We start from the raw sequence: 14,648 nt of genomic DNA, 5'->3' as shown, positions 1-14,648 counted from the left end.
TGGACTAACCCACACAGTATGTTGAAACAATAGGTAGATTGACATAATGTATGAAGTCTCAGAGGTCCATCAGTTGTCCCCTGTCTCGTTGGATGACGTCACACCCTCATCTGGTTCCCTTCAGGATAAGAGTAAAAGTCAAGATATCAATCAAAAACAACAACACACTATACTGCACTTAGCCAGCACATGGCCTTGGTGAGAAGCCAGCACATGGCCTGGGTGAGAAGCCAGCACATGGTCTGAGTGAGAAGCCAGCACATGGTCTGGGTGAGAAGCCAGCACATGGCCTTGGTGAGAAGCCAGCACATGGCCTGGGTGAGAAGCCAGCACATGGTCTGGGTGAGAAGCCAGCACATGGTCTGGGTGAGAAGCCAGCACATGGCCTGGGTGAGAAGCCAGCACATGGCCTTGGTGAGAAGCCAGCACATGGTCTGAGTGAGAAGCCAGCACATGGCCTTGGTGAGAAGCCAGCACATGGTCTGAGTGAGAAGCCAGCACATGGTCTGGGTGAGAAGCCAGCACATGGCCTTGGTGAGAAGCCAGCACATGGCCTGGGTGAGAAGCCAGCACATGGCCTGGGTGAGAAGCCAGCACATGGTCTGGGTGAGAAGCCAGCACATGGCCTGGGTGAGAAGCCAGCACATGGCCTGGGTGAGAAGCCAGCACATGGCCTTGGTGAAAAGCCAGCACATGGCCTTGGTGAGAAGCCAGCACATGGCCTGGGTGAGAAGCCAGCACATGGTCTGGGTGAGAAGCCAGCACATGGCCTGGGTGAGAAGCCAGCACATGGCCTGGGTGAGAAGCCAGCACATGGCCTGGGTGAGAAGCCAGCACATGGTCTGAGTGAGAAGCCAGCACATGGTCTGAGTGAGAAGCCAGCACATGACCTGGGTGAGAAGCCAGCACATGACCTGGGTGAGAAGCCAGCACATGGCCTGGGTGAGAAGATAGCACATGGCCTGGGTGAGAAGCCAGCACATGACCTGGGTGAGAAGCCAGCACATGGCCTGGGTGAGAAGCCAGCACATGACCTGGGGGAGAAGCCAGCACATGGCCTGGGTGAGAAGCCAGCACATGACCTGGGGGAGAAGCTAGCACATGGCCTGGGGGAGAAGCCAGCATCTCTTACCTTAGTTGAGCATGCTTCTTTTCTAACGAAAAGATCAAAAGAGAAGAAAAAAAATCTTGAATTTCTTGAAATGCTGTCCCTTGACTTTGGCACCATGTAAAAACAGTTAAAAAAAAAATACTCGTACCCTTTTTCTACCCAATTTCATGATATCCAATTGTTAATTACAGTCTTGTCCCATCGCTGCAACTCCCCTACGAACTCGGGAGAGGCAAAGGTCAGGGGCCATGCCTCCTCCGAGACACAACCCAGCCAAGCCGCACTGCTTCTTGACATACTGCTCACTTCACCCAGAATCCAGCCGCACCAATGTGTCGGAGGAAACACAGTCCAGCTGCCGGCCCAAGTCAACTTGCAGGCACCCGGTCCACCACAAGGAGTTGCTACAGCGCGATGAGACAACGAAACCTGTTCTGGGGGTTTAGATCTATGTCTATCTAATATATTTCATAGATCAATAAAAACAAAAAAGGCTGTTTAAATATTATATATTTTTAAAACTATTATAATGTGTGTTCCTCTGTTTTATGTCACTGGTGTTTCCACTTTGAAAAATCACTGATTTACAAAGATATACAAGGACACTGAGCATTCTCTCCAGTGGCAAACTGTTATCAGGGGGGGAGGGAGGTCTATATTGAGCATCCTTATTAGCTAGTCACACCCTTTTAAGTATGTCATCAATTTGAAAGTTCCATTGATTCTGTGTGACACAGTTGGTAGAGTAGGGTGCTTACAACACCAGGGTTGTGGGTTTGATTCCCAAGAGGAACCAGTATGAAAATATATGCTTTGTACTACTGTGAATGTCTGTTAAATGACAAACCAAATGTAAGATGACAATTAGGTGTGTCTAAATCAAAGGTGTTAGTCAATTTAGATGAAGGGAAATAGCATTGTGAGCAAAGTGATTAATGATATCACTTTAGTAAAGAATTGATGGCCTTGTGTCATTGTGCACTAGCAACCCCTGTGGCGGTGCGGTGCACGCTGACCAGGTCGCCAGGTGCACGGTGTTTCCTCTGACACATTGGTGCGGCTGGCTTCCGGGTGGTATGCACGCTGTGTTAAGAAGCAGAGCTTGGGTTGGGTTGTGTTTTGGAGGACGCATGGCCTTTGACCTTTGTCTCTCCCGAGCCCGTACGGGAGTTGTAGCGATGAGACAAGACTAACAATTGGGGAGAAAAAGCAGGTAAAAAAAAACACTTGTTATCTTTTATAAAACATTATTTTTTTTATAAACAACTGGAACTTACTTTTTCTGTGATTGAAACAACAGCAGATGCAGCAGGACAGTGAGAGCATCCAACCAGCAGCTACAGCCATTAGGACATGCTGATAACCTGAGGAAACACACAGTCAACCAGCAGCTACAGTCCAACATGGAAATGACCCAGACACAACCCCTCTAAAGACCTGAGGCAGTCTCCAGTCTCCCACCCGACAGGAACAAGCGTTTGTGCTGACAGCATGGAGCGTACCATTGTGTTGCAGTGTTGATAGATGCCCCCCCCCACCACCTTTTGCTGCAGTATATACTGTAATATCAAACTCCAAACAGCCTGCCTTGACTTGTATTAATGAGTTACTTTATTTGGACAGGGTCCAATGTACAGCAACAAAAAAGTCTCAGTATTCTGAGAAGTGATGAGTTGCACAAGATTTAGCTCATTTCCATCAGCAGCCTCACTTCCTCTGAGACACCAGGGGTGTAGCTAGCCTAGCCTAGCCTAGCCTAGCCTAGCCTAGCCTAGCACCATAACGTTGTTCTGTAACCCGTAGTACATGATGAGAGATGGTATCAGGGGATTTAATTACTTGCACAAACTGGCCTTTGTCCACTCCAGACCCAGATCCTGCTCCAGATGTCATCGCCCCAGACTGCAGTCCAGACCCTGTCCGTGCCACAGCTGACTTCTGGGGATCCCAGCAGTAGGTTCCCCTTCTCACAGCTCAACCGGCATGTAGAGTTGACAGTAAAGTTGACAGCAGAGCAGTTCACAAACCCATCAGGTAGACATAAGGGGTCACATCCCTTAGCTTTAGGGGCAAAGAAAGGTTTCAGCACAACAGTGGGGTACAGTAGGGACCTGTCATAATGCCTGATGTGTAAATGAAGTACCACTCAGGAAATTGAGGAAGCAGATGTTGTAGTCATAGCGACCCTCATTAGAAAAGGTCATAGGTTAAAGGAGAGGTGTGACACGGTGGGAACAGCAGCTTCCAGATTCCCCTCACCTGTTTGGCAAAAGTGTCCCTCAAACCCAGGTTCACACACACAGGTAAAATTGTTGATGGTCTCCAAGCATCTCCCTTGTCCCATGCATGATGTTTGGTTGCATTGGTCTGTGATATAAATATACATCATGTAATATATGTCACAATCTCAACACAGCTTTCATCAAATGATTTACTGGTGGCCTTTAAAAAAAAACAACTAAAACAATGGTTGAGTCCCTCACCTCTGTAGCATAGCGAGTATTTGAGATTTGAGCACATATCATCGTTCCACTTCCCATTATTCTCGCTGTTCCCTTTGTTGACGTATATCTCAACACACTCCTCACCCAGTTTGTTATTGGGTTCGTTGGGTGCCCAGGAAGAATTCCCAACCCACGTTCCGTTGGTTCCGACCCATGTCCAGTTTCCATTGATCTTCTTGATTCCGATCCAGTAATACGGAGACCCAGTTCTATCAGGCAAGATGTTGAGGAGGAAATTATTTTCTTCCTGGTTTTGGATGACTACCATGTCTGTGTGGTTGTTAATCCAACACCACTCTCTTGCCATGGTCCAGTTCATGGTATTTGTGGAGGCATGATATGTCCAGCCCGTGGCATGTCCTCCACACACACCTAGGACTATGATTAGCATCCACATTATTGTTACTACCTGTGGCTGTCTGAAGAAGGGTCCATGGACTGCCTGTGTTTGTCCATAAACAGTAAAAATCACACACTGTGGTTATCGAGACAAAATTCTATCTACAATACAACAGTGAATGGTAGGGACGGCCAATTATAAGAGAGACCAAAGGAGAGCTCCCATCTCATACTTACCATGTGTCGGTCTCCTTCTCTGGCACTCAGACTGTGGTGTTGGGCTAACCTGGGTTTGGAATGGAGCTCAGTTTGGCTTTCAGAACAATTTGACAAAGCCTCCTATATGGATTCCAATCTGCATTCAATGTATCACATGGAGTCCTTTTACCATTGATTCCCAAATTAACATAGAATACCCGGATGCTTGATCATTCACTAAATGTTTATTCTACATTACAGTGAATGGGGTATGATTCATGACTGACTGAATAATGACTGTTAGTAACAGTAAAAAGTTCTGGGAAGTGCAAGGCATTCCAGGTAGAGTTTTGTTTTACTTGCCCCAGTTTCAGGAAATGAAAGATGAGATCTGTTTCTGTCCCCTCACGATGCTGACAGAGAGGTTAGCTAAAGATGAGATCTGTTTCTGTCCCCTCACGAGGCTGACAGAGAGGTTAGCTAAAGATGAGATCTGTTTCTGTCCCCTCACGAGGCTGACAGAGAGGTTAGCTAAAGATGAGATCTGTTTCTGTCCCCTCACGATGCTGGCAGAGAGGTTAGCTAAAGATGAGATCTGTTTCTAAACAAAACATTTCTTGCACTATAACGGTGACAAGCGGTGCCCACAAACAGTTACGGCCTATATAAAACTGTCCCCTACTGCAGTCCCAAAATCTTACCACTGCTACACCTGGCTACCAGTGAGCATTGTCTGGCAGCGAAACAGTTCATTCAGCCTCATCTACTGCTTTTTAAAGAAACAGCTTTTATGGCTGACTTGCTTAAACAAATGTGCTTTCCAATGACAATTGAGATGTACAAACTATGGCAATAGGGAACGACAAGTGGATAAGAGGCCATCTCTTTAAGACATTAATGAGCGAGCTAGGACGGAAGTAGTCAATATAGCTATTTGTTGAGCACTTTCGAAATGTACGACAGAATTCAGAACATGGGCCGTTCTTAAAGTATTCTCCATGTACACCAAGTCAGAACCGTAGGATAAATAGAGGTGTATAGAAGCAGACTGTAACGGATTTCCTCCTCTTCGTCTGAGGAGGAGTAGCAAGGATCGGACCAAAACTCAGCGTGGTAAGTGTCCATATTGATTTATTCAAAAACACAACTGAACACTGGAACAAAATAATAAACATGCATCAACGAAACAGTCCCGTGTGGCGACAAACACTGACATGGAAGACAAACACCCACGAAAACACAGGTGGAAAATGGCTACCTAAGTATGATTCTCAATCAGAGACAACTAACGACACCTGCCTCTGATTGAGAACCATACTAGGCCGAACACAGAAACCAAACATAGAAAAACAAACATAGACTGCCCACCCCAACTCACGCCCTGACCATATAAACAAAGACAAAACAAAGGAACTAAGGTCAGAACGTGACACAGACAATGAAAGCTCTTACAATATTCAATGATTTCATTTCTCTAAAACAGGTTATAGGCTACATGGTCACCGCCAAGTCAGAACAGCAAATATAGGGGTAAATAGACCAAATTATTAGGGTGAGGCACATGGGCTACACATGGGCTACTTTCTTAGCTACCGTACACATATCTCCCTGGTATATTACATCATTTATGCAGCAGCATACAATACATTTTTGGACTCACCTTGTTGTGCTGTGTTCACTTCAACAGGAAGGTGGTGCGGCGGTCCTTCGGGGGCAAATGTTGTCATCAAAGTCTGGCATTCTCTGGATTTATGTTGCTTTCAAAACAACTGGGAACTCGGGGGGGGGGGGGGGGGGGGGGGGGGACAAGGTCGAGATATGATGACGTCGTAGCTCTATAAAGAGGCCGGATTTACAATTCCGAGTCGGATGACCGTTCAAAACGTATTTTCCCAGTTGGAGCTCGTTTATTTCCGACTTCCCAGTTGTCTTGAACTCACTGAAGTCAAAGTTTTCGCAGTTCCGAGTTAACAGTTGTTTTGAGCGCAGCACAAATCATGCTTCATTGACAGCATGGACAATGTTGAATGTTTATGATTTTAAACTTGGAAAAGAGCCTCTTCATCCTAGACTCCAATGAATAGCAGGCTAGTGACGGCTTTGCAATGCTTGCAGTTAGCCACTATCAGTCATTCCGTCCAAACCATTCATTGTTACAGTGCCTTGCGAAAGTATTTGGCCCCCTTGAACTTTGCGACCTTTTGCCACATTTCAGGCTTCAAACATAAAGATAAAAATATGTATTTTTTTGTGAAGAATCAACAACAAGTGGGACACAATCATGAAGTGGAACGACATTTATTGGATATTTCAAACTTTTTTAACAAATCAAAAACTGAAAAATTGGGCGTGCAAAATTATTCAGCCCCTTTACTTTCAGTGCAGCAAACTCTCTCCAGAAGTTCAGTGAGGATCTCTGAATGATCCAATGTTGACCTAAATGACTAATGATGATAAATACAATCCACCTGTGTGTAATCAAGTCTCCGTATAAATGCACCTGCACTGTGATAGTCTCAGAGGTCCGTTAAAAGCGCAGAGAGCATCATGAAGAACAAGGAACACACCAGGTAGGTCCGAGATACTGTTGTGAAGAAGTTTAAAGCCGGATTTGGATACAAAAAGATTTCCCAAGCTTTAAACATCCCAAGGAGCACTGTGCAAGCGATAATATTGAAATGGAAGGAGTATCAGACCACTGCAAATCTACCAAGACCTGGCCGTCCCTCTAAACTTTCAGCTCATACAAGGAGAAGACTGATCAGAGATGCAGCCAAGAGGCCCATGATCACTCTGGATGAACTGCAGAGATCTACAGCTGAGTTGGGAGACTCTGTCCATAGGACAACAATCAGTCGTATATTGCACAAATCTGGCCTTTATGGAAGAGTGGCAAGAAGAAAGCCATTTCTTAAAGATATCCATAAAAAGTGTCGTTTAAAGTTTGCCACAAGCCACCTGGGAGACACACCAAACATGTGGAAGAAGGTGCTCTGGTCAGATGAAACCAAAATTGAACTTTTTTGGCAACAATGCAAAATGTTATGTTTGGCCTAAAAGCAACACAGCTCATCACCCTGAACACACCATCCCCACTGTCAAACATGGTGGTGGCAGCATCATGGTTTGGGCCTGCTTTTCTTCAGCAGGGACAGGGAAGATGGTTAAAATTGATGGGAAGATGGATGGAGCCAAATACAGGACCATTCTGGAAGAAAACCTGATGGAGTCTGCAAAAGACCTGAGACTGGGACGGAGATTTGTCTTCCAACAAGACAATGATCCAAAACATAAAGCAAAATCTACAATGGAATGGTTCAAAAATAAACATATCCAGGTGTTAGAATGGCCAAGTCAAAGTCCAGACCTGAATCCAATCGAGAATCTGTGGAAAGAACTGAAAACTGCTGTTCACAAAAGCTCTCCATCCAACCTCACTGAGCTCGAGCTGTTTTGCAAGGAGGAATGGGAAAAAATTTCAGTCTCTCGATGTGCAAAACTGATAGAGACATACCCCAAGCGACTTACATACATTGTAATCGAAGCAAAAGGTGGCGCTACAAAGTATTAACTTAAGGGGGCTGAATAATTTTGCACGCCCAATTTTTCAGTTTTTGATTTGTTAAAAAAGTTAAAAATATCCAATAAATGTCGTTCCACTTCATGATTGTGTCCCACTTGGTGTTGATTCTTCACAAAAAAATACAGTTTTATATCTTTATGTTTGAAGCCTGAAATGTGGCAAAAGGTCGCAAAGTTCAAGGGGGCCGAATACTTTCGCAAGGCACTGTAAATTTGCGATTTCCAACTTGTTGGCCGATGAGCACCGATACGTTTTATCTATAATGTCTCTTCATTATTTCTCTTCATATGACAAAGATTAAAAATGATTTGCGGGTTGATTGTCAACTTGATTAATGATGACTGCTAGCTACGATTTTGAAAGTATGATGTTGACATGATCAGTCCAATCAAAGCTACTGTACATATAATGTGATTTGACCTAATTTTATCTGTGGCCAATGACCTTGAGCCTTCTTGGATGGGCACTTCTAATGTAACTCTATGGCAGCACCCAAAGGGCAACATTTTTCTAGCTCTACCCTGAGACTTGGCAGTGACATAGTGTCTCCATGAGTGACAGAACACAGAGCCAATCATGGAACAACACTCCATATTTTCCGTTGGTTTGCCCCACCACCACAGAAAGCATTGCGCTAGGCTGAAACACCTGCATTTTGAAGCTGCCTTGGCCACCATGTTTGTATGCAGCTTTATTAACTCAATGATATATATTATTTTTTTACATCGTTTGCAAACTTATATGTGACACCTATTAATGCCAAAATAACATGCAAAACATGCAAGCCCTGTTTTTTTTGTTGCTAAAAATGTGGGGCTCAATACAGGTGGGGCTCTGCCCCACTTGCCCCGAATGAAGGATCGCCACATGCTGACAGAGAGGTTAGCAAAAGTTGAGGGAGGAACACAATGGTCCTGGTCTCCACTGAAGTGGGGTTTCACAGTGGGGGATATGACCTCATCAAATACCTGCTGTCTAAACTGGACTGCAATAAAGTTTTTTTTTATTTTAAATATACTGTATAAGGGCCTGAGGTCATGAGGTCATGGTACCGCATTTGGAAATGACCCAGACACAACCCCTCTAAAGACCTGAGTCAGTCTCCCACCAGACAGGAACAAGCGCCCGTGCTGACAGCATGGAGCGTACCATTGTGTTGCAATGTTGATAGGTGACCCCCTCCCTCTCGTATCCACAAAGTATTTCAGAGCAGGAGTGCTGATCTAGTATCAGGTCCCACCGGTCCAATAAAACTGATTCTGGATCAGCACATCACTCTGAGATGCTTTGTGAATACATCCAGGCTGCATCACATCTGGCCGTGATTGGGAGTCCCATAGGGTGGTGCTCAAGTGGCCCAGTGTCGTCCAGGTTTGGCCCGGGGTAGGCCAGGTTTGGCCCGGGGTAGGCCAGGTTTGGCCCGGGGTAGGACGTCATCGTAAATAAGAATTTGTTCATAGCTGACATGCCTGGTTAAATAAAAAAATGTAAATAAAGAAAATGATGTACTTTTTACTCCATACATTTCCCCTGGCACACAAAAGTACTCGTTACATTTTGAATGCTCAGCAGGACAGGGATTAATTCACACACTTATCAAGAGAACATCCCCGGTCATCCCTATTGACACTGATCTGGCGGATTCACTAAGCACATGCTTCCTTTGTAAAGGATGTCTGAGTGTTGGATTGAGCCCCTGGCTATCTGTAAATAAGAACATGTGTTTGTCTGCTTTGCTTAATGTAAGGAATTTGAAATGATTTATACTTGTACTTTTACTTTTGATTTTACTTGTATTTTAGTATATTTTAGCAATTACATGTACTTTTAGTACTTAAATATATTTAAAACCAAATACTGTTAGACTTTTACAAGCATTTTACTCAGTGACTTTCACATTTCCTATTAAGTATGTTTACTTTTACTCAAGTATGAAGAAAACTTTTTCCACCACTGGCGAGAAGACCGTTATATCCTATGATGTGTTTCTACGTATGAGCTTAGCTAGCCACTATTGCCATGACATCTCCTATGAGATTTCTATAGGAGAAGCAGTGTCTGCCTATCTTCATACTGTGCTCTGTGTGGTTATAGCTTTGACTGTATGCTGAAGGTGAATTCAGAGCCATTTAGTGGCTAGCTACACTACACACATTATTTTACCAGGTTTCTGTGAAGCAATTGTAATGACAGTCTGACACAAAATACCAAAGAGTTTCCTGATTTTCAAAGGGTAGTCTGTGTTTATTTTATTGTTTATTAGAAACACAGATTGGGATCATTCTGAGGGGATTTTGCCAGTGGTTGAAAGGGGATTTGGCCTTCCTGGGAAAATGTCTGAGTTTGCTAAAGTAACCAAGGGGCGTGGGGCTTAGCGAATCCCTCTTGGGGTCCTTTCGTGCCACTCCACCTATTCTTATTCTACTGGTATATTTGAATAAATTTTGCTCTCTGTTGGTACATTTGAACTCAGATAGCCACGGACTATTTATTTACAGCTATTATAAAAAGCATTGGACAGAAAATAATGGAAAAAAATAAGAGCATTATTGACAATGTTTGAAATGTTTATTATATTTAAAAAGACACTTTTTCAACATCAAATGTAATTCTGTAACACACAGACTGTGGTTTCAAAATAAATATAACTTAAATACTAAAAGGCATTGATTTCACAGTTCTGTAAAATCATAAAATTATATTAATTATACAGGGGAATATTATATATAACTTTCTGTAGTTTGTATAAAATAGCTGTCAAGATCAGTATCATAAGAAATGTGTCCACTTGTGGTCATATACCAGCCAGTGGTGAACAATTTGTTCAATACAAAACTCCCTTAGGGAGAAAAAATACATTTTCTGTAGGACCATCATGAGAACAGATGATTCTGTATACTCAACGTAGCACCTCTCTCCCAGTCAGACGATTCAAGGCTATCTAACCTACTACATTACAATACTGAGGAACTGTGATCCAGGTGTGACCAGCAGATCTTCTTTGAAAACAGAGCCAACCTGTTCCTGCTGTTGTTCCTGCTGTTGTTCCTGCTGTTGTTCCTGCTGTTGTTCCTGCTGTTGTTATTGTTGTTGTTCCTGCTGTTGTTCCTGCTGTTGTTCCTGCTGTTGTTCCTGCTGTTGTTATTGTTGTTGTTCCTGCTGTTGTTATTGTTGTTGTTCCTGCTGTTGTTCCTGCTGTTGTTATTGTTGTTGTTCCTGCTGTTGTTCCTGCTGATGTTCCTGCTGTTGTTCCTGCTGTTGTTCCTGCTGTTGTTCCTGCTGTTGTTCCTGCTGTTGTTCCTGCTGTTGTTCATGCTGTTGTTCCTGCTGTTGTTCCTGTTGTTGTTCATGCTGTTGTTCCTGCTGTTGTTCCTGCTGTTGTTCATGCTGTTGTTCCTGCTGTTGTTCCTGCTGTTATTGTTGTTGGTCTCTATATCAGGCTGTCGATGCTGTTCCTGTAGGTCTGTAAAGGTTCCTCAATGTCTGAGGTGCTGTTCAGATCAAACTTGTTAGCTGGAAGGAGGCAATGAAGAGAATATTGATGAGTATTGTCAAGTAAGAAAAAGCCATTCTGAATCAAATCTGTGTTAAGAAACAGAGATATCTTTGAATTTCTTATAACTTTCTTATTCCCTGCCAATGACTGTGAGTGTAGAAGATAAGGGACTTCTTCTGTGTTTACCTTTCTGTCTGATTCGTTTGAGGAGCCATGCAGCCAGAGACAGGCCAGATAATGACACAGCGCCACCTGCTGCCAGGCCTAGGATAGTGGGGTTCAATGGAGGCTCAGGTGTGGCTGGAGGAAAGAAGAAACAACAGAGGAAAACAGTCAAACAATCTGAATCAACTGATCGGTCACATTACTGACTTCTACCCTCTCAAAAATTGACGAATTTTGGTAGCCCCCTTATGTAGGATATGCATTCATGATGCATTCATAAAGCCTTTATAACCACTACATAAGACATACTTTGTCCTGATGACCAGCGAATATCCAGTTTGGTTGTCTCACAGAATATTCAGTTTGAATGTGTCTCACAGAGAGAGTAACAGAGGTTATAACATACCTGTGCAGGTAGGTGTTTCAGCGCTCCACTCCCCTGACCGTGAACACTGCATGTTTGGGGCCCCCTGGTGATCGTAGCCCTCATCACAGCTGAAGTTGCAGACAGAGCCCCAGGGATGTGAGGGGGCCTCACAGCTGACCTGACCCCCCAGAGGAACCACAGGAGAGGGGCACTGGACAGCTGAGAGAAGGACACAGTGGTTAGTATATAAAAACACCACAAAAGGAAACAAACAGTTGTGGATGAAATAATGAAAATGATTGTCGTTGGAGAGCTCATGTGTGTGGCAGACATCCATAAGGAGATAAGACCTATAGGTCAAATGGATGCCCGCATGACTGCAACTCACTTTGGATTAAAGCATCTGCTAAAAGGCATATTAATATATATATATTATATATATATCACTTCATCTCTTTCTCTCTATTTAAACTCAGTCTATAGTGTTTTAGTATCGTGTGTAAATTGACTGAGTTTAAACAGAGAAGAAGATTCGAAGTGAGAGTTTTAAATCTGTCCATGAAAATAAGCCCATGAAGTGAGGAATTTTAGTATGAAGGTCAATGAGATGGTGTCGAATTTGGTCAACAACAAAATGTCATTGTTAATTTGCTACGTGAGGCTTATTTGATTGAATAGAAGTTTCGTAATGGTTATGTTTATGGCCCTGGTAGTTTGGGGCTCCCGAGTGGGGCAGCGGTCTAATGCACTGCATCTCATTGGAAGAGGCATCCCTGCAGTCCCTATTTTGTATCCAGGCTGCATCTCAACCGGCTGTAATTGGGAATCCCATTGGGCGGCACACAATTGGCCCAGCGTTGTCTGGGGTAGGCCGTCATTGTAAATAACAAATTGTTCTTATCTGACTTGCCAAGTTAAATAAATACATGTGGTTTTACGAATGCACTGATATAAGTGGACGCACGTGGCATTTCAGCAACTTTGAGAAAAATCACTTAATATTGGATGTGTTTTTCCATTGTTAGAGTGGTCTTGTTAATTAAGAGTTTAAAAACTCTTGTCAATATAGACAATGGTTTAAATTGATTTAAAAACTCTTCTCAATATAGACAATGGTTAAAATCAGGTCTATTTTAAAGATGCAAAAATGTTTGTCCTTACCTTCACAGTGTGGTATCTCCTCACTCCACTCAGCAGCTGATGTGCAGGTCACTGTGATCGCCCCCTTGAGGAGATAACCCTCAGAGCAGTTAAAGTTACAGCTGCTTCCAAAGGTGAAGTCTTCTCCACAGCTGATAGCGCCATCCTGTGGCTGCTGGAGGGTAGGGCAGCTTACAGCTGCAAGACAGAGTGGTGCAGTGGTCAGTCTGTGTCCAGAGACAATTCTAGACTGTCATACAATTACAAAACTCTTTTTCCGTCCTAGATATTTCTGAATGGAAAATGTCCTGTGTCATTCATATATTTATAGCAACTACAGTTGATGTAACATGTTATGGGGGCTATGTTTACAGATATCCAGAACCTGTACACACCAATACACTGCGGCTGTGAGTCGTTCCACTGTCCCGAGGCTCCACACTGCAGGGTAGCAGAGCTGGAGGCCAGCCTCTCATAGCCCTCCTCACAGGTAAAGGTACAGGTGGACAGGTAGCTAAAGGAGCCCAGGGGATGGGAGCAGGCCATGGAACCCTTCCCAGGTTCATACAGCTCACTGCATAAGACCACTGGGGAGGAGAGGGCAGATCGCAATACATGACTAAATGTGTCAATGCTGTCACAGACTCTATAATGGCACAGATTCAGAGATGAGTCCTCTATCTAGACTTGGTTTCCTCTATTGTAATCACTCCTCTTTCACCCCAGCTGCCAAACTAACCCTGATTCAGATGACCATCCTACCCATGCTAGATTACAGAGATGTAATTTATTGATCGGCAGGTAAGGGTGCTCTTGAACGGCTAGATGTTCTTTAACATTCGGCTTTCAGATTTGCCACCAATGTTCCTTATAGGACACATCACTGCACTCTATACTCTTCTGTAATCTTGTCGCAAGACCCACTGGTTGATGCTTATTTATAAAACCCTCTTAAAGCCTCACTCCCCCCTATCTGAGATATCTACTGCAGCCCTCATCCTCCAAACACAACACCCGTTCTGCCAGTCACCTTCTGTTAAAGGTCCCCAAAGCACACACATCCCTGAGTCGCTCGTCTTTTCAGTTTGCTGCAGCTAGCGAGTGGAACGAGCTGCAACAAACACTCCAACTGGACAGTTTTATCTCAATCTCTTAATTCAAAGCCTCAATCATGGACACTCTTACTGACAGTTGTGGCTGCTTTGTGTGATGTATTGTTGTCTCTACCTTCTTGCCCTTTGTGCTGTTGTCAGTGCCTAAGAGTGTTTGTACCCTGTTTTGTACTGCTACCATGTTGTGCTGCTGCCATGTTGTTGTCATGTTGTGCTGCTGCCATGTTGTGTTGCTACCATGTTGTTATATTGTGTTGCTACTGAACCATGCTGTGTTGTCATGTGTTGCTGCCTTGCTATGTTGTTGTCTTAGGTCTCTCTTTACGTAGTGTTGTGTTGTCTCTCTTGTTGTGATGTGTGTTTTGTCCTATATTTTAATAGAATTTATTTGTTATTTTTTCCCAGCCCAGGTCCCCACAGGAGGCCTTTTGCCTTTTGATAGGTCGTCATTTTAAATAAGAATTTGTTCTTAACTGACTTTCCAAGTTAAATAACGGTTAAATGCAATACAATAAAATACATATATTACTATGGTCTGTTGTTCACAGTCATCTCTGCCCTCTCATTGGCTAGAATGGTCCCACCTGTTCTCGCCATTTCCTGCCTGACTTCCATCTTTGAGGACATGTTTTT

General features: G+C 43.7%; 2 protein-coding genes across 2 annotated transcripts; both read right to left on the bottom strand.

Moving 5' to 3' along the window:
* Positions 1-2,761: 2,761 nt before the first annotated feature.
* LOC139400257 (L-selectin-like) lies at positions 2,762-11,121 on the bottom strand. Its single transcript, XM_071145240.1, has 6 exons — positions 10,754-11,121; positions 4,192-4,240; positions 3,595-4,057; positions 3,371-3,478; positions 2,951-3,172; positions 2,762-2,769 (listed from the first exon to the last, which is right to left on the bottom strand). The coding sequence occupies exons 1-6, from the start codon at positions 11,119-11,121 to the stop codon at positions 2,762-2,764; spliced, it is 1,218 nt and encodes a 405-aa protein (XP_071001341.1).
* On the bottom strand, positions 11,069-13,472 carry LOC139400259 (E-selectin-like). Its single transcript, XM_071145243.1, has 5 exons — positions 13,299-13,472; positions 12,925-13,101; positions 11,803-11,982; positions 11,418-11,531; positions 11,069-11,248 (listed from the first exon to the last, which is right to left on the bottom strand). The coding sequence occupies exons 1-5, from the start codon at positions 13,447-13,449 to the stop codon at positions 11,166-11,168; spliced, it is 705 nt and encodes a 234-aa protein (XP_071001344.1). The 5' UTR covers positions 13,450-13,472; the 3' UTR covers positions 11,069-11,165.
* Positions 13,473-14,648: the final 1,176 nt, after the last annotated feature.

The sequence above is a fragment of the Oncorhynchus clarkii genome, unplaced genomic scaffold (genome assembly GCF_045791955.1).
Source record: "Oncorhynchus clarkii lewisi isolate Uvic-CL-2024 unplaced genomic scaffold, UVic_Ocla_1.0 unplaced_contig_9417_pilon_pilon, whole genome shotgun sequence".
In the NCBI taxonomy this organism is placed as follows: Eukaryota; Metazoa; Chordata; class Actinopteri; order Salmoniformes; family Salmonidae; genus Oncorhynchus; species Oncorhynchus clarkii.
This window is presented reverse-complemented; position numbering and strand designations above follow the sequence as displayed.

Bases quoted from the DNA above. Each gene is read 5' to 3' on its own strand.
- LOC139400259 (XM_071145243.1), bottom strand. From the start codon at position 13,449: ATGGCCTGCTCCCATCCCCTGGGCTCCTTTAGCTACCTGTCCACCTGT. The intron at 13,102-13,298 runs GTGTGTACAGGT...TCTGTCTTGCAG, and splicing joins CTCACAGCCGCAGTGTATTG to CTGTAAGCTGCCCTACCCTC. The intron at 11,532-11,802 runs GTATGTTATAAC...TCTTTCCTCCAG, and splicing joins TGAAACACCTACCTGCACAG to CCACACCTGAGCCTCCATTG.
- LOC139400257 (XM_071145240.1), bottom strand. From the start codon at position 11,121: ATGAACAACAGCAGGAACAACAGCAGGAACAACAGCATGAACAACAAC. The intron at 4,058-4,191 runs GTAAGTATGAGA...GGACAAACACAG, and splicing joins GAGAAGGAGACCGACACATG to GCAGTCCATGGACCCTTCTT. The intron at 3,173-3,370 runs GTGAGGGGAATC...TTGCCCCTAAAG, and splicing joins GGGACACTTTTGCCAAACAG to CTAAGGGATGTGACCCCTTA.